At 44.3% G+C, this 22,135-nt stretch overlaps 1 protein-coding gene across 3 annotated transcripts in view; it reads right to left on the reverse strand.

Moving 5' to 3' along the window:
• The window catches only part of LOC121576509 (E3 ubiquitin-protein ligase RNF13), an 85,399-nt gene extending 66,261 nt beyond the window's left edge, over positions 1–19,138 (reverse strand). Inside the window, exons 1-3 of one of the 3 annotated variants that reach the window (XM_041889697.2) lie at positions 18,987–19,138; positions 7,894–8,096; positions 7,629–7,709 (exon numbers count right to left, since the gene is read on the reverse strand). In XM_041889697.2, the coding sequence (XP_041745631.2) occupies positions 7,629–7,709; positions 7,894–8,007 (195 nt within the window). In that variant the 5' untranslated portion in view covers positions 8,008–8,096; positions 18,987–19,138. Of the gene's footprint in view, positions 1–7,628; positions 7,710–7,893; positions 8,097–8,541; positions 8,621–18,310; positions 18,735–18,986 lie in introns of those variants that run through there. The other 2 variants (XM_041889700.2, XM_041889699.2) reach the window with 2 other exon arrangements.
• Positions 19,139–22,135: the final 2,997 nt, after the last annotated feature.

The raw sequence follows: 22,135 nt of genomic DNA on the forward strand, positions 1-22,135 counted from the left end.
GTTTTTCTGCTAAAGGGACAGGACAACTTCCCCGCATCAAAGGGACGATGGACGAGGCCATGTACTGTCAAATCTTGGGTAAGAACCTTCCCTCAGCCAGGGCATTGAACATGGGTCGTGGATGGGTATTCCAGCATGACAATGACCCAAAACACACGGCCAAGGCAACAAAGGAATGGCTCAAGAAGAAGCACATTAAGGTCCTGGAGTGGCCTAGCCAGTCTCCAGACCTTAATCCCATAGAAAATCTGTGGAGGGAGCTGAATGTTCGAGTTGCCAAACGTCAGCCTCGAAACCTTAATGACTTGGAGAAGATCTGCAAAGAGGTGTGGGACACAATCCCTCCTGAGATGTGTGCAAACCTGGTGGCCAACTACAAGAAACGTCTGACCTCTGTGATTGCCAACAAGGGTATTGCCACCAAGCACTAAGTCATGTTTTGCAGAGGGGTCAAATACTTATTTCCCTCATTAAAATGCAAATCAATTTATAACATTTTTGACATGCGTTTTTCTGGATTTTTTTGTTGTTATTCTGTCTCTCACTGTTCAAATAAACCTACCATTAAAATTATAGACTGATCATTTCTTTGTCAGTGGGCAAACGTACAAAATCAGCAGGGGATCAAATACTGTTTTCCCTCACTGTACACTCAATTAGTATTTGGTAGCATTGTCTTTAAATTGTTTAACTTGGGTCAAACGTTTCAGGTAGCCTTCCACAAGCTTCCCACAATAAGTTGGGTGAATTTTGGCCCATTCCTCCTGACAGAGCTGGTGTAACTGAGTCAGGTTTGTAGGCCTCCTTGTTCGCACACGCTTTTTCAGTTCTGCCACACATTTTCTATAGGATTGAGGTCAGGGCTTTGTGATGGCCACTCCAATACCTTGACTTTGTTGTCCTTAAGCCATTTTGCCACAACTTTGGAAGCATGCTTGGGGTCGTTGTCCATTTGGAAGACCCATTTGCGACCAAGCTTTAACTTCCTGACTGATGTCTTGAGATGTTGCTTCAATATATCCACATAATTTTCCTTCCTCATGATGCCATCTATTTTGTGAAGTGCACCAGTCCCTCCTGCAGCAAAGCACTCCCACAGCATGATGCTGCCACCCCCTGTGCTTCACGGTTGGGATGGTGTTCTTCGGCTTGCAAGAACCCCCTTTTTCCTCCAAACATAACAATGGTCATTATGGCCAAACAGTTCTATTTTTGTTTCATCAGACCAGAGGACATTTCTCCAAAAAGTACGATCTTTGTCCCCATGTGCAGTTGCAAACGGTAGTCTGGCTTTTTTATGGCGGTTTTGGAGCAGTGGCTTCTTCCTTGCTGAGCGGCCTTTCAGGTTATGTTGATATAGGACTCGTTTTACTGTGGCTATAGATACTTTTGTACCTGTTTCCTCCAGCATCTTCATAAGGTCCATTGCTGTTGTTCTGGGACTTTTCGCACCAAAGTACGTTGATCTCTAGGAGACAGAACGCGTCTGCTTCCTGAGCGATATGACGGCTGCGTGGTCCCATGGTGTTTATATTTGCGTACTATTGTTTGTACAGATGAACGTGATACCTTCAGGTGTTTGGAAATTGCTCCCAAGGATGAACCAGACTTGTGGAGGTCTACAATTCTTTTCTGAGGTCTTGGCTGATTTCTTTTGATTTTCCCATGATGTCAAGCAAAGAGGCACTGAGTTTGAAGGTAGGCCTTGAAATACATCCACAGGTACACCTCCAATTGACTCACATGATGTCAATTAGCCTATTAGAAGCTTCTAAAGCCATTTTCTGGAATTTTCCAAGCTGTTTAAAAGGCAGTCAACTTAGTGTATGTAAGCTTCTGACCCACTGGAATTGTGATACAGTGAATTATAAGTGAAATAATCTGTCTGTAAACAATTGTTGGAAAAATTACTTGTGTCATGCACAAAGTAGATGTCCTAACCGACTTGCCAAAACTATAGTTTGTTAACAAGAAATTTGTGGAGTGGTTGAAAAACGAATTTTAATGACTCCAACCTAAGTGTATGTAAACTTCCGACTTCAACTGTATGTATGGAACATTTCGGGCATCTTTTATTTCAGCTCATGAAACATGGGACCAACACTTTACATGTTGCGTTTATATTTTTGTTCAGTATATATGCATTTTGTGCATATTTTTATTGTATTATACAAGGTGATCTGAGGGCCCATGCCGAATCTTTACAGCCTCCTGAGGGGGATAAGGCGTTGTCGTGCCTTCTTCACGACTGTGTTGGTGTGTGTGGACCATTATAGGTCCTTAGTGATGTGGACACCGAGGAACTTGAAACTCTCAACCCGCTTCACTAGTCGATGTGGATGGGGGCGTGCTTGCCTCTCCATTTCCTGTAGTACACGATCAGCTCCTTTGTCTTGTTGATGTTGAGGGAGAAGTCTCTAGGCCAGAGATGGGCAACTTTGAAGGGGGTGGGGGCCACAGTTGCTCTGAACTCATGAGGGGCCGCAGTTGCTCGCAGGTCTGCATATCCCCCCCATCTTCGTGTCGTCAGCTAACTTAATGATGCTGTTGGAATGGCCACGCAGTCATGAATGAACAGGGAGTACAGGAGGGGACTAAGCACGGACCCGAGGGGCCCCGTGTTGAGGGTCAGGAAATGCAGGATCCAGTTGCAGAGGGAGGTGTTCAGTCCCAGGGTCCTGATGAGTGATGAGCTTGGAAGGGACTATGGTGTTGAATGCTGAACTATAGTCAATGAACCACATTCTCACGTAGGTGTTCCTCTTGTCCAGGTGGGAAAGGGCAGTGTGGAGTGCAATAGAGATTGCATCATCTGTGGATCTGTTGGGGCAGTATGCTAATTGGAGTGGGTCCAGGGTGTCTGGGATGATGGTGTTGATGTGAGCCATGACCAGCCTTTCAAAGCACTTCATGGCTACAGACATGAGTGCTACGGGTCGGTAGTCATTTAGGCAGGTTATCTTAGTATTCTTGGGCACAGGGACTATGGTGGTCTGCTTGAAACTTGTTGGTATTACAGACTCAGTCAGGGAAAATGTTGAAAATGTCAGTGAAGAAGCTTGCCAGCTGATCATGGTAATCCGAGTACGAGTCCTTGTAATCTGTCTGGCCACGCGGCCTTGTGAATGTTAACCTGTTTAAAGGTTTTACTCACATCGGCTACAGAGAGCGAGATCACACAGTCGTCCGGAACAACTGGTGCTCTCATGCATGGTTCAGTGTTGCTTGCCTCGAAGCGAGTATAGAAGGAATTTAGCTCATCTGGTAGGCTGGCATCACTGGCCAGCTCGCGGCTGGATTTCTCTTTGTAATCTGTGATAGTTTGCAAGCCCTGCCACATCCGATGAGCGTCAGAGCCGGTATAGTCCTGTATTGACCTTTTGACTGTTTGATGGCTCGACGGAGGTCGTAACAGGATTTATTATAACCGTCCAGATTAGTGTCCCACTCCTTGAAAGCAGCAGCTCTAGCCTTTAGCTCAGTGCGGATGTTGTCTGTAATGCATGGCTTCCGGTTAGGATATGTACGTACGGTCACTGTGGGGACAACGTTGTCGTCGATGCACTTATTAATGATGCCGGTGACAGATATGGTAAACTCCTCAATGTTATCGGATGAATTCCAGAACATATTCCAGTCTGTGCTAGCGAAACAGTCCTGTAGCTTAGCATCCACTTCATCGGACCACTTCCGTATTGAGCGCTATACTGGTACTTCCTGTTTAAGTTTTTGCTTGTAAGGCGAAATCAGGAGGATAGAGTTATGGTCAGATTTGCCAAATGGAGGGCGAGGGAGAGCTTTGTATGCGTTTCTGTGTGTGGAGTGAAGTTGATCGAGAGTTTTTTCCGCTTCTAGTTGCACAGGTGACATGCTTGTTAAAAAGGAGGCAAGACGGATTTCAGTTTGCGCACACAGACATGACCCCTGCTCTTTGTCAGACGCGACCCCTGCACTTCGTCAGCCCACCTTCAGTTCCAGCCAAGCACCTGTCCTGTCCTGTCCTGTCCTGCCCTCAGGACGCTGCCTGTCCTGTCCTGTCCTGCCCTCAGGACGCTGCCAGATATAGCACCAGCCTTGGATCCACCGCCCGGACCAGATCTGGGCCTGCCTCTGGCCCCTGACCTGGATGACTATCCAGCCCCTGTAGGAGAGCCACCACCTAACCAGCGCTCTGTCCCCGTTCCGGCCGAGGATCCCTGGCCCGCCTCATTGGGATGGCCTCCTCCACAGGCCTGGAGACCTCCAGCAGCATGGACACGGACTGTCCCTACTCCTGCTGGACGACCCTGCCTCATGGACATCATGATCGCCTTGTCCCTCACTGCCCACTCCATCCATTCCACCGAAGGGGTGACTACATGGGGCTGCGGGACATTCCTCACTACCCGGTGCCCTACAACCACCGGCATTCAAGGGGTAGCTAAGGCGGCAGACTCCTTTGTCCAGTGGCAGAGGCCAACTCACACCTCTGTGTTAGGGACCAGTTTGCCAGGGAACGCAGTCAGCTGACCTGGTCAGCCAATTACAGGCCCTATCAGGTGGGGTAACAGACCCCTATTCCTGCCTGTTCTTTAGTTGGACACAGGGGTGCAGAGAGACAACAGATCAGAAGAACTCTGCACCACCTCAACACAACTCATCACTGGACCCTTCCTACAAAGACAAGCCTCCACCCTGGACTTCCTAAATCAAATCAAATCGCATTTTATTGGTCGCATACACATGTTTAGCAGATGATATTGCGGGTGTAGCGAAATGATTGTGTTCCTTGCTCCAACAGTGCAGTAATATCTAACAATACACACAAATCTAAAAGTAAAATAATGGAATTAAGAAAAATAGACATATTAGGAGGAGCAATGTCGGAGTCCAGAGTATAAATATATATACACACACAGTATATACAGTGCATTCAGAAAGTATTCAGACCCGTTGACTTTTTCCTCATTTTGTTACATTACAGCCTTATTCTAACATGGATTTTTTTTTAAATCTTCCTCATCAATCCACACACACACACAACACCCTATAATGACAAAGCAAAAACAGGTTTTTAGACATTTTTGCAAATGTATTAAAAATAAAAAACTGAAAAATTACATTTAGATTAGTATCCAAGCGGGCTGTCATGTGCCTTTTACTGAGGAGTGGCTTCCGTCTGGCCACTCTACCATAAAGGCCTGATTGGTGGAGTGCTGCAGAGATGGTTGAGCTTCTGGAAGGTTCTCCCATCTACACAGAGGAACTCTGGAGCGCTGTCAGAGTGACCATCGGGTTCTTGGTCTCCTCCCTGACCAAGGCCCTTCTCCCCCGATTGCTCAGTTATGTAAATAAGGTATCAAAAATGTCTAAAAACCTATTTTCACTTTGTCATTATGGGGTATTGTGTGTAGATTGCTGAGGAACATTTTTTATTTTATAAATTTTAGAATAAGGCTGTAACGTAACAAAATGTGGAAAAAGTCAAAGGGTCTGAATACTTTCCGAAGGCACTGTATGTGATGGTATGTAGAGACATTATGGACAGTATGTGGATAGAATATGTAGTATATCTGAAGAATACGTGGATAGAATAGTATATATACAGCAATAGTTGAATAGGATGAGCCTTTACTAGAATACTGTATATACATATGAAGTGGGTAAAACAGTATGTAAACATTATTAAAGTGACCAGTGATTCCATGTCTATGTACATAGGGCAGCAGCCTCTAAGGTGCGGGGATGAGTAACTGGGTGGTAGCAGGCTAGTGACAGTGACTAAGTTCAGGGCAGTGTACATCATGAACGTTTCAACCAGACTGAAATGAATGATTCATCATGGACGTTTCAACCAGACTGAAATGAATGATTCATCATGGACGTTTCAACCAGACTGAAATGAATGATTCATCGTGGACGTTTCAACCAGACTGAAATGAATGATTCATCATGGACGTTTCAACCAGACTGAAATGAATGATTCATCATGGACGTTTCAACCAGACTGAAATGAATGATTCATCATGGACGTTTCAACCAGACTGAAATGAATGATTCATCATGGACGTTTCAACCAGACTGAAATGAATGATTCATCATGGACGTTTCAACCAGACTGAAATGAATGATTCATCATGGACGTTTCAACCAGACTGAAATGAATGATTCATCATGGACGTTTCAACCAGAGCGGTTAGCAAGAGAGCAAGGCAAGCCCAGTGACGGACGACAACAAGCTCTTCACTTCGGGGGAAACACAACGGCCTGGCTTAGAAGCACAGACATGAATCATCCCGTTGCCAGCTGTGCGTGGCTCAACAATGAGCGGGCACCTCACAACTCGTGGCTCAACAATGAGCGGGCACCTCACAACTCGTGGCTCAACAATGAGCGGGCACCTCACAACTCGTGGCTCAACAATGAGCGGGCACCTCACAACTCGTGGCTCAACAATGAGCGGGCACCTCACAACTCGTGGCTCAACAATGAGCGGGCACCTCACAACTCGTGGCTCAACAATGAGCGGGCACCTCACAACTCGTGGCTCAACAATGAGCGGGCACCTCACAACTCGTGGCTCAACAATGAGCGGGCACCTCACAACTCGTGGCTCAACAATGAGCGGGCACCTCACAACTCGTGACCTCATTCTCATTAGAAAGCCATGGTGATCTTGCTGCTGCATATTCACAACACAGTGCTCTTTACTGTAGATCCAGTTTGGCCACAACTGGGCCAAATACTAGTCTGCGTCCCAAAATGTTCCCTATTCAGTGCATTCATTTGGACCAGAGCGAGAGAGAGAGGGAGCGAGAAAGACAGACTATTGAACTATTTGCACGTCATTACAACACTGTATATAGACATAATATGACATTTGAAATGTAATGTAATATTTACTGTTCACTTTTTGTTTGTCTATTCCATTTGCTTTGACAATGTAAACACATTTTTCCCCATGCTAATAAAGCCCTTGAATTGAATTCAGAGAGCGAGAGAGAGAGACAGGCTATGTGCCCACTGCCCACAAAATGAGGTGGAAACTGAGCACTTCCTAACCTCCTGCCAAATGTATGACCATATTAGAGACACATATTTCCCTCAGATTACACAGGCCCACAAAGAATTCGAAAAACAAACGCAATTTTGATAAACTCCCATTTCAACTGGGTGAAATACCAGTGTGCCATCACAGCAGCAAGATTTGTGACCTGTTGCCACAATAAAAGGGCAACCAGTAAATACAACTTATATTTATGTTTATTTATTTTCCCTTTTGTACTTTAACTATTTGCACATAATATGACATTTGAAACGTCTTTATTCTTTTGGAACTGTAATGTTTACTGTTCATTTTTGTATTGTTTATTTCACTTTTGTTTATTATCTATTTCACTTGCTTTGGCAATGTAAACATATGTTTCCCATGCCAATAAAGGCCTTAAATTGAAATTATAGAGAGAGAGATACTGTATATCATTGGTTATACTTTAACTTGTGTCAATAGCAGTGAAAATGACAGGGTATATGTAACAGTCGACATAGAGTCATATTGAATCATATTGAGTCATATTGAGTCATATTGTAAGCCTATCATTAAACCTTTGCATTTGACAGACAAAAAAAATGACCCTTGTTGTACCCACCTTGAGTCCATCGCTGGGCAGCCGGTACCCAAACCGTGCAGGCAGGTCATCAAAACTCCCTGTTTTGTTGTCAAATGAGTACTGAAAAGAGAAAGAAGAATACAATCACATCATATGGTGTTAATAACTAATAGTTCTTAGTCAGTCAGTCAGTCAGTCAGTCAGTCGTTCAGTCATTCTGTCTGTCTCCACGTCTGTCTCCACGTCTGTCTCCACGTCTGTACGCATGTCTGTCCACCCGCCCGTCTCTGTCTGCGGGACTCACGGCAGAGATGTCGGCCTCGACGGGCAGCAGGTTGAGGAAGGCGAAGAGCTGCACGGTGAAGATGGTGTAGATCTGTGTGGCGGACAGCATCAGCATCCCAAGGGAGAGCAGCATCTTGCATTCCGCGCTGTGCCAGTCAACTGACACACACCTGCGCAGACACACACACGGACGGACTGTCCCAGACCTGGCAGCTCTCACACCTGCAGTGTACACACACACACACACACACAGGGTTGTCACTGTCTGTAGGCCTACGTCTGCTCCCAGCGTCCCACAGAACAGAACATAAACACCACACAAGTTCCACTGGAAAACTGTAATTATATGTCATTACATGAAACCTGATGTGACCCTGCTCTGTTCTGAAATAAGACAGTAGTGAATTCGTAATTGATTCGTGCCTAGCACACTCAAGATTGAAGGAGCTAAGCCTACTAGCTAGATAGCAGGGTTGGGGTCAATTCCATTTCTGGAAGTACACTGAAATTCCAATTCCATGCAATGCTTTTCAATGAGGACATTTGGAATTTGGTTTATTTCTGAATTGACTTTAATTGAACAGTACTGGGGCCATGCCCCATTTATAAATTGCCTGGCTACCCCAAGGGGCGCCACTTTGGTTTTAGAAGTGGGGAGGGACATTACCTGGTGGGGATTTGGGGGTCCTCTCCCAGATTTTTTTTGGGCATCTTCCTGCATTTTTACACAATCCAATAAGCGCTCTCTATTTAGAACAAAAAGTAAGAAAAAATGGCCACAGTCATCTAGCTAGGTAAGAATTCATTATTAAATATGTTTAAGTGATTAATAAGACTTAACTAGATCAAAGGTAATTCAATAACAAATGAACAATACTTGAAAAAATACAAAGACTTTTGATTGTCTTTATTAAGACATCCTCTATGTCAAATTTCATCCAGCCAGACCAGCCAGCCCAAGCCGCCTGCACGCCTGACCCCCACCAGTCTAGTCAATAACTCAACTCTCTCCCAACACAATTTCCTTCCCAGTTCCCACCTTTAATTTTATTTAATTCCCAAGGGAACGGTTTGGAAACAAAAATTAAATACAAAAAAATGTAAACACATACACCTCAAATATACAGTCGTGGTCAAAAGTTTTGAGAATGACATAAATATTAATTTTCACAAAGTCTGCTGCCTCAGTTTTTATGATGGCAATTTGCATATACTCCAGAATGTTATGAAGAGTGATCAGAGTCCCTCTTTGCCATGAAAATGAACTTAATCCCCAAAAAACATTTCCACTGCATTTCAGCCCTGCCACAAAAGGACCAGCTGACATCATGTCAGTGATTCTCTCGTTAACACAGGTGAGAGTGTTGACGAGGACAAGGCTGGAGATCACTCTGTCATGCTGATTGAGTTAGAATAACAGACTGGAAGCTTTAAAAGGAGGGTGGTGCTTGAAATCATTGTTCTTCCTCTGTTAATTCCCAAGGGAACGGTTTGGAAACAAAAATTAAATACAAAAAAATGTAAACACATACACCTCAAATATACAGTCGTGGTCAAAAGTTGAGAATGACATAAATATTAAATATAAAAATGATAAGCTGTAGACCACACTATTTACCAAGAGAGTTTTCATCTATATTTTTCATAGCTGTCTATTTACCACCACAAACCAATGCTGGCATTAAGATTGCACTGAATGAGTTGTACAAGGCCATTAATCAACAGGAAAACGCTCATCCAGATGCAGCACTCCTAGTGGCCGGGGACTTTAATGCAGGGAAACTTAAATCCGTTCTACCTAACTTCTACCAGCATGTTAAATGTGCAACCAGAGGGAAAAAAACTCTAGACCACCTTTACTCCACACACAGAGACGCATACAAAGCTCTCCCTCGCCCTCCATTTGGCAAATCTTACCATAACTCTATCCTCCTGATTCCTGCTTATAAGCAAAAACTGAAGCAGGAAGCACCAGTGATTCGGTTAATAAAAAAGTGGTCAGATGACGCAGATGCTAAGCTACAGGACTGTTTTGCTAGCACAGACTGGAACATGTTCCGGGATTCTTCAGACAGCATTGAGGAGTACACCACATCAGTCACTGGCTTCATCAATAAGTGCATCGATGATGTCGTCCCCACAGTGACCGTACGTACATACCCCAACCAGAAGCCATGGATTACAGGAAACATCCGCACTGAGCTAAAGGGTAGAGCTGCCGCTTTCAAGGAACGGGACTCTAACCCGGACGCTTATAAGAAATCCCGCTATGACCTCCGACGAACCATCAAACAGGCAAAGAGTCAATACAGGTCTAAGATTGAATCATACTACACTGGCTCTGACGCTCGTCAGATGTGGCAGGGCTTGAAAACTATTACAGACTACAAAGGGAAGCACAGCCGCGAGCTGCCCAGTGACACAAGCCTACCAGACGAGCTAAACCACTTCTATGCTCGCTCGAGGCAAGCAACACTGAAGCATGCATGAGAGCACCAGCTGTTCCGGATGACTATGTGATCACGCTCTCCGTAGCCGATGTGAGTAAGACTTTTAAGCAGGTCAACATTCACAAGGCCGCAGGGCCAGACGGATTACCAGGACGTGTACTCCGAGCATGTGCTGACCAACTGGCAAGTGTCTTCACTGACATTTTCAACATGTCCCTGACTGAGTCTGTAATACCAACATGTTTCAAGCAGACCACCATAGTCCCCGTGCCCAAGAACTCTAAGATAACCTGCCTAAATGACTACCGACCCGTAGCACTGACGTCTGTAGCCATGAAGTGCTTTGAAAGACTGGTCATGGCTCACATCAACAGCATAATCCCAGAAACCCTAGACCCACTCCAATTTGCATACCGCCCCAACAGATCCACAGATGATGCAATCTCTATCGCACTCCACACTGCCCTTTCCCACCTGGACAAGAGGAACACCTACGTGAGAATGCTATTCATTGACTACAGCTCAGCATTCAACACCATAGTGCCCTCTAAGCTCATCACTAAGCTAAGGATCCTGGGACTAAACACCTCCCTCTGCAACTGGATCCTGGACTTCCTGACGGGCCGCCCCCAGGTGGTAAGGGTAGGTAACAACACATCTGCCACACTGATCCTCAACATGGGGGGCCCCTCAGGGGTGCGTGCTCAGTCCCCTCCTGTACTCTCTGTTCACCCATGACTGCATGGCCAGGCACGACTCCAACACCATCATTAAGTTTGCCGACGACACAACAGTGGTAGGCCTGATCACCGACAACGATGAGACAGCCTATAGGGAGGAGGTCAGAGATCTGGCCGTGTGGTGCCAGGACAACAACCTCTCCCTCAACGTGACCAAGACAAAGGAGATGATTGTGGACTACAGGAAAAAAAAGAGGACTGAGCATGCCCCCATTCTCATCGACGGGGCTGTAGTGGAACAGGTTGAGAGCTTCAAGTTCCTTGGTGTCCACATCACCAACGAACTATCATGGTCCAAACACACCAAGACAGTCGTGAAGAGGGCACGACAAAGCCTATTCCCCCTCAGGAGACTAAAAAGATTTGGCATGGGTCCTCAGATCCTCAAAAAAATTCTACAGCTGCACCATCGAGAGCATCCTGACTGGTTGCATCACCGCCTGGTATGGCAACTGCTTGGCCTCTGACCGCAAGGCACTACAGAGGGTAGTGCGTACGGCCCAGTACATCACTGGGGCAAAGCTTCCTGCCATCCAGGACCTCTATACCAGGCGGTGTCAGAGGAAGGCCCTCAAAATTGTCAAAGACTCCAGCCACCCTAGTCATAGACTGTTCTCTCTGCTACCGCACGGCAAGCGGTACCGGAGTGCCAAGTCTAGGTCCAAAAGACTTCTCAACAGCTTCTACCCCCAAGCCATAAGACTCCTGAACAGCTAATCATGGCTACCCGGACTATTTGCACTGCCCCCCCACCCCATCCTTTTTACGCTGCTGCTACTCTGTTAAGTATTTATGCATAGTCACTTTAACTCTACCCACATGTACATATTACCTCAACTACCTCAACTAGCCGGTGCCCCCGCACATTGACTCTGCAACGGTACCCCCCTGTATATATAGCCTCCCTACTGTCACTTTATTTTACTTCTGCTCTTTTTTTCTCAACACTTTTTTTGTTGTTGTTTTACTCTTACTTTTTTTGTTTAAAATAAATGCACTGTTGGTTAAGGGCTGTAAGTAAGCATTTCACTGTAATGTCTGCACCTGTTGTATTCGGCGCATGTGACCAATACAATTTGATTTGATTTGATTTGATTTAACCATGGTTACCTGTCATCATTGCTTTGCACAAAAAGGGCTTCACAGGCAAGGACATTGCTGCTAGTAAGATTGCACCTAAATCAACCATTTATCGGATCATCAAGAACTTCAAGGAGAGAGGTTCAATTGTTGTGAAGGCAGCTTCAGGGCGCCGAAGAAAGTCCAGCAAGCGCCAGGACCGTCTCCTAAAGTTGATTCAGCTGCAAGATCGGGGCACCACCAGTGCAGAGCTTGCTCAGGAATGGCAGCAGGCAGGTGTGATTGCATCTGCACGCACAGTGAAAAAAATATTTTGGAGGATGGCCTGGTGTCAAGAAGGGCAGCGAGGAAGCCACTTCTCTCCAGGAAAAACATCAGACACAGACTGATATTCTGCAAAAGATACAGGGATTGGAATGCTGAGGACTGGGGTAAAGTCATTTTCTCTGATGAATCCCGTTTCCGATTGTTTGGGGAATCTGGAAAAAAGCTTGTCCGGAGAAGACAAGGTGAGCGCTACCATCAGTCCTGTGTCACGCCAACAGTAAAGCATCCTGAGACCATTAATGTGTGGGGTTGCTTCTCAGCCAAGGGAGCGGGCTCACTCACAATTTTGCCTAAGAACACAGCCATGAATAAAGAATGGTACCAACACATCCTCCAAGAGCAACTTCTCCCAACCATCCAAGAACAGTTTGGTGACGAACAATGCCTTTTCCAGCATGATGGAGCACCTTGCCATAAAGCAAAAGTGGCTCTGGGAACAAAACATCGAAATTTTGGGTCCATGGCCAGGAAACTCCCCAGACCTTAATCCCATTGAGAACTTGTGGTCAATCCTCAAGAGGCGGGTGGACAAACAAAAACCCACAAATTCTGACAAACTCCAAGCATTGATTATGCAAGAATGGGCTGCCATCAGTCAGGATGTGGCCCAGAAGTTAATTGACAGCATGCCAGGGCGGATTGCAGAGGTCTTGAAAAAGAAGGGTCAACACTGCAAATATTGACTCTTTGCATAAACTTAATGTAATTGTCAATAAAAGCCTTTGACACTTGCTTGTAATTATATTTCAGTATACCATAGTAACATCTGACAAAAATATCTAAAAACACTGAAGCAGCAAACTTTGTGAAGACCAATACTTGTGTCAGTCTTAAAACGTTTGACCACGACTGTACATTAACCTCTTTATTGCAGTTTTATAATATTACCGTTTAGGTGCAATTTAGATTTTGGCCACTAGATGGCAGCAGTGAGCGCAACTTTTCAGATTGATTCAGTGAAACATTGTAATACTGGACTATTTTGTATCAAGTCTGCCCAAATGTGCCGAATTGGTCAATTGATACATTTTCAAGTACATAACTATAGAGAACATACAAAAATGATATGGTAATACAAAATGTAAGTTTACACACTCCCAGGAATGTCATACATGATGGATCATTAGCTTATACACTAACTTTCACACATCTAGATGGCCGGGCGTGGTGGGTGTGGAGCCAGAGACAGCAACGGTTCAAACAGTAGAACCCAGTTCCTACATTTGAATATAAAAATGAATTTTATCAAACAAAACTATGCTACATTTTATCTCTGGGACCCTCAGGATGACAAATCAGAGCAAGATTACTGAATGTAAGTACATTATTTACCTTCAGAGGTGAATGTATCAAACCAGTTGCCGTGATACGTTTTTTGTTGTTGTGCACTCTCCTCAAACAATAGCATGGTATTTTTTCACTGTAATAGCTACTGTAAATTGGACAGCACAGTTAGATTAACAAGAATTTAAGCTTTCTGCCCATATAAGACATGTCGTTGTCCTGGAAAGTTTGCTGTTACATACAACAGTCATGCTAATCACATTAGCGTACGTTAGCTCAACCGTCCCGTATACGGGACACCGATGCCGTAGAGGTTAACACACAGAAACAGCAATTCCTCCATATAATTAATCTCACAGGCCTAATAGTACTGTAGAGCTCTTTCTACTTGCACACAATATAACTGGGTCGCCCCGTCCTGCCCTTAGGGGTCCACCACCCTGCAGCACGCCAACCCAACACACCACACTCAGCTTTAGGATCTTAGTGAAACATTCATTATTGGTTTCGGGTGTGTTAGGCCAAGGCCAGACTCCTTTAGTCATACTGTATTCCATATAAGGCATCCAGACCTTATGAAAGTTTCCCAGTATACCCTTAATCTTGTAATAAATCAAATCTAGCGATACATAACTTGACATTATGGGAGGATAACCAACCTTCCAAATAATGGCAATGCCTTTCTTAGCCACTATAAATGCTTGGTTACACAGTTTCTTCAGATAACAGTCTTCAGTATCAACATTTCCGAGCAAACAAAAACAGGGAGAAGGGAGAATCTGTAGACATGCTGAGATAAAAGAACATACTCTATGCCAGAATTCAGCCAGCCTTCACAAGACCATAACATTTGCAAATATGTCCCCTTTTTGTGTTTTACACCTCCAGCAGAGGAATGACATTTCTGAGTGCATGTAATTCAGTTTAACTGGCATATAGTATGTTCTATGGATGGTCTTAAACTGCAGTAATTTATGTCTGAAATTATATGACCATGACTGGGCATTCCAACATATCTGCATCCATTCATCATCATCATCATCATCATCATCAATAGCTTCTACCAGGTCTTCCTCATATTTTTGTTTTACGTCATCGGGAAAAGCCTCTATCAACCCTTGATACGGTTTGGAAATCAACTTTGGAGGTTTGTCAGACTGCCTTAAAAATAGCATCTGGCTTGTCCAGTGTTTTCTGCACAGAGAGAATAAAGTGTTGTATCTGCAAAAATAAAACCTCTGCTCTGTCACAGACTGGTCTTCCCTGGCTGCCTGACCCTGCCGAGACTCCTGTCACCATCTGATCCTCCTAAGATGAGGCATGACAAAGAATTACTTGGTTTATATATATATTATATTATCCAAGAATAGAATCAATGGTTCAATAATTGAAATGACCATTATTCCCAGATCCCAGACTATAGCTTTAAGCTTAAACTGCTGTCCTGTGGCTACTGTAGGTCTACCCATCAACTCAAGATGGAACTTTGTATCATTCACTGATATTGTTAATATGCTGCAAAATTCACCTCTGTAGACTGGTCTTCCCTGTCTGTCTGACCCTGCTGGGACCCCTGTCACCATCTGATCCTGCTAAGACAAGATGAGCATAGTGTTGTGTACTGACTGTGCACTGGAGGGCTGCATTCCCTAGGGATGCCTGTGGGTCCAGACAGAGGTCATTGCGGCGCTGTCAGCATTTTTCATGCTGCGGGCGGTCAGACAGACGACTTTGGGATTAAAATATTTGTGTTGTCCCACAGATTATTTGGAAACGGTCGTCTTTCTGGTTTGCATGCGTTAGTCGACCTATTGTATTAAAAGCACATATTTTTTGCATTATTCACACACTCAGAATTCGCTGCTTCAACTTCAGTAGCCTACCTCTCCTAGCTGGGAGTGAGAGTTCAAGTGCGCCTAGTATGTGTGGTCTCATCGAAATAGAGTGGGCGGAGAATCACGTGGCAGTTAACTTAAATATGAAATTAACTTAAATATGATTAGACTGTAGTTTACTACAGTGTCTGTAAATAAATAGGCTAATGATAATGTAAAGAAGTCGAGGGCGCTCATCCAACGTGAGTCGAAGTGCAATCAAAAAATGTGATCATTGAAAAGGAAAAGGCACAACGCGCACATAGGTCAGGCTACTATGGTGAGCCAGCGGTGCGCTTTTTCATTTTCAATAAGTATTGATTGCCCATTTATTTGTCTCTGCCTGCAAATCCTCCTCCTAAAAAAGGTAGGCTATATCCTATAGGACTATGCAAAACGTAGCAAGTATCGCTGTCGTCATTCTTTCTGCCTCCAGTTCAGTAGCCATACTTGCGAGATCAAGTGCGTGTGTGGTCTCCATTAAATAGAGTAGGCCATAGCCTATGCGGATAAGCACGGGGCAGTTATCTTTCCAAGGAAATATACTTCCTAAATAGTTTACTACATTGCCTAGAAATAGGCCTAAATATTGATCACCCATATTTCTCAGTCTGAAAATCTTCCCACTCCTAAAAGGTAGGCTATAAAAATAGCTCTAGAAAAAGTGCAAGTCTCTCCAACTCTGCTCTCTTCAAACTTCATCTAGCATATTGGCTGATATAGCCCAGTAATACAATGTAAGGGCCATGTGAGAATCTCTGGTAATTTAAACTATTTCTGAAGTTATTTTTGTGCATTTGATATTGCCTTTAGGGCGCTAAATTGCTGGGACCATGGCTGGCACGTGAGCTGCATGACATACGCCTAAAATAACATTGCGGGACTGCGGGTGGGTTTGGGACCAGTTCTTGCGGTAGCGGGTGGGAGTCGGACAGAAAGCCAGCGGGTGCAGGAGCGGGATGAAGAAATCAGTGCAGGCCTCTACAGTGCAGTATGACGGTGAAGCCTGTAACGTTAGAGCTGTTTATTACTGTGTCAGTGTGAAAAGTAGGGAATTTAGCTTGGGAAACTGACAGATCAATAACGTTACATTGCCACACTGACTAATAAAAACTCACATTGCACTGAAAAACTAAATCTTCAATCGTTTGGCTGATGGTTTAATCGTTTGATTCAGGTTAAATGTGATCGAGGGAAAAACAATATCTAACGTTAGCCAACTTTTGGCCAGCTCTCTCTCTCTAACGGTACATCAACTGGCGAAGTGCTGACCTGGCTATGTTAGCTACTAGATAGCGTAGCTAATTCATTCACCTCAGTTGAGAGGGGAAGAGACATTAGCTAACGTTACATGTATGTTACAATACTAGCTCAGCACTGCGAATAAACTCTAGTTTAGTAAATTTTTTCTGTTAAATTAAACAGCAGTTACCTTGCCAGCTACATCAGTCAACTAAAGAACAGCCTACCCGACCGCTTGGAGGCGTCCGCATGGTCCTAAAGCACACCGTTGCTGCTTTTTGTATCACATTCCAATGATAATGAGAATGTCAGGAACGGACATGACCCCCCCACCCCCCCAGTGAAAGTTGTGCCCCTGGCTAACCAGCCACATCACTCTGGCCGAACACATTCTGACTGTTCTGATTGGTCCCAGAAAGCGATGGTTGGGCCAGAGCCAGTTTACATGATGACGTTATCAACTTTGATATTCTGATTGGTTAGATTTCTTAGAGATGATCCTATCGCAGATGAATTTGTTTTGTACAACGCCCCTAATTTTGAAGTCAGACAAACGACTTCAAGGATTCCAGATTCAGACAACGTATGCTACGATCGATAGAGCAGTGGAATTGAAATTCTGAGCGAGTCATCAGGAAAATATATAAAATGCTTGTCAAGAGTAGACCTATTACTACGTCCCTGTGTGATGACAGATTGCAGACAGAGAGGAAATAACATGCATTAGCCTACATCAGATAGCCCTACAGCATCACCAAGAGCTAATAATAACACTAAATATCTCCCCAAATACGGAATACGCATTTAAACATGATCTGTTGCATGTTTCAAGGTGGCACAGGTGTGTGAAGCCACAAATAAACAATTTCAAGAAGCTAGGTCCTTTCAAAAGCACGGGGGACGTTTGCTGTGAGATATTTTCTACAGGTGTCATGATCTCTGGAAAGTAAGGCCTAAAAGTAAAACAGTCATTCGATTTGTTGCAAAAGAAGGATGATGTCAAAGTCATATGGCATGTAGTCCCATGTAATGTGGCTTCCCAGCAGTATGACAGATAGCTACTTTCACCACATGGCCTACTTGGATGACAACCTATTCAGTTAGCCAAGCTATCTATACATTTGCCTTTGGCGATCTTCATTTGGCAAAGTGAGAACTTGCTCACTAATATTATCCTTGTCACAAATCTTCTATCTAGCTAGCTAGCTAGCTAACTTAAACATAGCCCAATATTGGACTAAAGGAGCCTAACGTTACTCCTTAGTCCAAGGACCTTACATGTTCTGTTAAAAGGTCCAATTGGCTCTGGAAGCCAAAACAGCCAAATACTCCATCTAAACATGAATCGATCCTCAATTGCGGTACAGTTCTAGAAACATCAATTCCTCTACTTTCACATCACATCAATAATTTCACAAATGCAAAATACACACACTTACTGTACACTGTTTTAACCGGTTTTAACACAGCAGCCGACAGTATTTTTCAGCGACAAAACAACACGTTTGTTGGCATCCGTCTTCCGTTTCCACATACAGTAGGTGTTTGGAAACGCAGATAGCTAATTAGCACAGGTAGTCCACTCTGTCTCCCGTCTGTTTTCCTGTTAACAAGCGCTGTAACATGGAACTATGGCCATGTGGGAACCATAATCCTATAAAAAGGTGTGTATCAATATAACCTTTTGTTTTTTAAAACCGTACCGCAAGCGATGCGTGTTAACGTTCAGACCTAGCGTCGCGGATAACCTCCCCCCTACAGAATACGCCTTCGCCCAATGACTCTTATGTGTAATGTTATGGAACTGAGCGTCATGACCACAACTGCAAAAGTGGAAAATCGGGTTTTATTATACCCACAATATAGGACTGTTGACGAGGTGCCAAACCTGTTTAGCAAGCTATTGCAAGTCTTCTAAATATACCCGACGGAGCAAGCTAAACACCATTATTAGGCCAGCTTTGCAACTTCCAAGCTTGATAGCAACATCATGACATGACTCGAGTCTAGCCACCAGCGTAGTTGACGTTGCTAACAGCTAGCTAGCTATATCAGCGCTAGCTACAAATGGAAGTTAGCTAGCTAGATAACTAACGTTAGATCGTGGATCCTTACCTTTGAATCAGACCGAAGTTTCTGATGCGAATAATATGGACATTACAATAAATTGCTATCTATACGTATGATCGCAATAACTTTATTCCTTTACTTAAACATGTCAGTACAACAGAACATCAACAGTAATCCCTAGCTAGCCAGCTCCTTCAAGTGAGTGCTGTGCAGAGCTTCCTCTATCTGAACACACCCCCGAGCAAATCATTGCTGCTGATTGGACAGAATGACAATCAATCATTCCCTTTCCGAAACAGTTTCCTGAGGTAAACATGTCCACGTGATGCATCATGTATTTACAGTAGAACAATTATCTGAAATATGTGGGCGTTGTATGTGTGGGGTGTGTGACCATGTATGCAAAGGTTTAAATTGGGTGGCTGACAGTTTGACTATGAATTCGAGCGGAAGATGTGGGAGAATAATAGCGAAGCGAATGGCGGGGCAGGGAAAGGAACACGTGTTGCTTGCCTGGAATACATTGTTAATAATATATTTTGGAAAAAGGTTGTGTTATTACCACACAAATACCTGCTTGTTAACAAGGTCAAAGAGGTCTCTTTCAGAATTATCCATAAGTATTACCCTGCGAATCATTACCTGAAGAAACTCAGAAAATAAATTAACATTAACTGTACTTTTTGGGATAAGCATCCAGAAACAGTTCTGCATTTATTTTCGCATTGTCTACAAGAAATTATTGCAATATATTTATAGATTTTTAATTGATAATAGTCTTGATAACTTTTGTTTATTATTGGGTAATATGCTGGTTGGTTTCCTTAACTATAATAACAATAAATAAATACAACTCTTCAATGTAATTGTGCTAAATGGAAAAATGGCATTCATAAATGTAAATTCACTAATAAAGACCCACTCTTCCTTGTTTTCTATAAGGAGTTCTAGATCATTCTACATTCTTCGAATAAGAAAGCTGTAAAAGCAGTCAATACCGGTGTCTTTTAAAGGCCTGTGAATAATCTGTAATTGGTTGTTTGTTTTTACATTTACATTTACGTCATTTAGCAGACGCTCTTATCCAGAGCGACTTACAAATTGGTGCATTCACCTTATAGCCAGTGGGATAACCACTTTACAATATGTTTATCTTTTTTTTGGGGGGGTTGGGGTAAGGGAGGGGTAGAAGGATTACTTTATCCTATCCCAGGTATTCCTTAAAGAGGTGGGGTTTCAAATGTCTCCGGAAGGTGGCGAGTGACTCCGCTGTCCTGGCGTCGTGAGGGAGCTTGTTCCACCATTGGGGTGCCAGAGCAGCGAACAGTTTTGACTGGATTGAGCGGGAACTATGCTTCCGCAGAGGAAGGGGAGCCAGCAGGCCAGAGGTGGATGAACGCAATGCCCTCGTTTGGGTGTAGGGGCTGATCAGAGCCTGAAGGTACGGAGGTGCCGTTCCCCTCACAGCTCCATAGGCAAGCACCATGGTCTTGTAACAGATGCGAGCTTCAACTGGAAGCCAGTGGAGCGTGCGGAGGAGGGGGGTGACGTGAGAGAACTTGGGAAGGTTGAACACCAGACGGGCTGCGGCATTCTGGATGAGTTGTAGGGGTTTAATGGCACAGGCAGGGAGCCCAGCCAACAGCGAGTTGCAGTAATCCAGACGGGAGATGACAAGTGCCTGGATTAGGACCTGTGCCGCTTCCTGTGTAAGGCAGGGTCGTACTCTCCGAATGTTGTAGAGCATGAACCTACAGGATCGGGTCACCGCCTTGATGTTAGCGGAGAACGACAGGGTGTTGTCCAGGGTCACGCCAAGGCTCTTCGCACTCTGGGAGGAGGACACAACGGAGTTGTCAACCGTGATGGCGAGATCATGGAACAGGCAGTCCTTCCCCGGGAGGAAGAGCAGCTCCGTCTTGCCAAGGTTCAGCTTGAGGTGGTGATCCGTCATCCATACTGATATGTCTGCCAGACATGCAGAGATGCGATTCGCCACCTGGTTATCAGAAGGGGGAAAGGAGAAGATTAGTTGTGTGTCGTCAGCGTAGCAATGATAGGAGAGGCCATGTGAGGATATGACAGAGCCAAGTGACTTGGTGTATAGCGAGAATAGGAGAGGGCCTAGAACTGAGCCCTGGGGGACACCAGTGGTGAGAGCACGTGGTGCGGAGACAGCTTCTCGCCACGCCACTTGGTAGGAGCGACCGGTCAGGTAGGACGCAATCCAAGAGTGAGCCGCGCCGGAGATGCCCAGCTCGGAGAGGGTGGAGAGGAGGATCTGATGGTTCACAGTATCAAAGGCAGCAGACAGGTCTAGAAGGACAAGAGCAGAGGAGAGAGAGTTAGCTTTAGCAGTGCGGAGAGCCTCCGTGACACAGAGAAGAGCAGTCTCAGTTGAATGACCAGTCTTGAAACCTGACTGGTTTGGATCAAGAAGGTCATTCTGAGAGAGATAGCAAGAGAGTTGGCTAAAGACGGCACGCTCAATAGTTTTGGAGAGAAAAGAAAGAAGGGATACTGGTCTGTAGTTGTTGACATCAGAGGGATCGAGTGTTGGTTTTTTGAGAAGGGGTGCAACTCTCGCTCTCTTGAAGACGGAAGGGTTGTATACTTCCTGTATGTACACTGGTGTTTTGTGTAACAATAAGAGTACCACAGTATGAGTCATAATACCCATAAAACCTGGCTGTCAAACAGGGAAATGGTTCCAATCATTTTTCCACCATTCATTTTTCCCATAGGCAATATTAGAAACACTTAAAATAAGGTCTGTGTTTCGTGTAGGCTTACCCTGCCGTGACGTTTTGATAACCGTGTAAATCTCTCTATGACAAGGTGACTTTTATCAATATATTCGCCTGTATTTAACCCCCCCCCAAAAAAATAAAAAAATAAAAAAATAAATACTACTTAGCTGCTAATGTGGCTATCATAAAGAACTACAAATGCCATGATGATCTGGACGAGACTGCCGAATCGAGGCAAAGGTAAGAATCTCTGGATTAACTATCTAATTTTAGCTAAATGTGGTAATGAATAAATTGGCTACATTTCTTTAAATGGACAATTCTGTGAACTCTTGTTCAAGTTTTAAATTGACACAATACCTGTTAGCAAAGGTGTCAGCTAGAGATGACGTGCAGGAGCTTGCAGGGATTTGTAGTTTTGCATAATGTCTACTTTGACGCTAA

Source organism: Coregonus clupeaformis, chromosome 11 (assembly GCF_020615455.1).
Source record: "Coregonus clupeaformis isolate EN_2021a chromosome 11, ASM2061545v1, whole genome shotgun sequence".
NCBI lineage: Eukaryota > Metazoa > Chordata > Actinopteri > Salmoniformes > Salmonidae > Coregonus > Coregonus clupeaformis.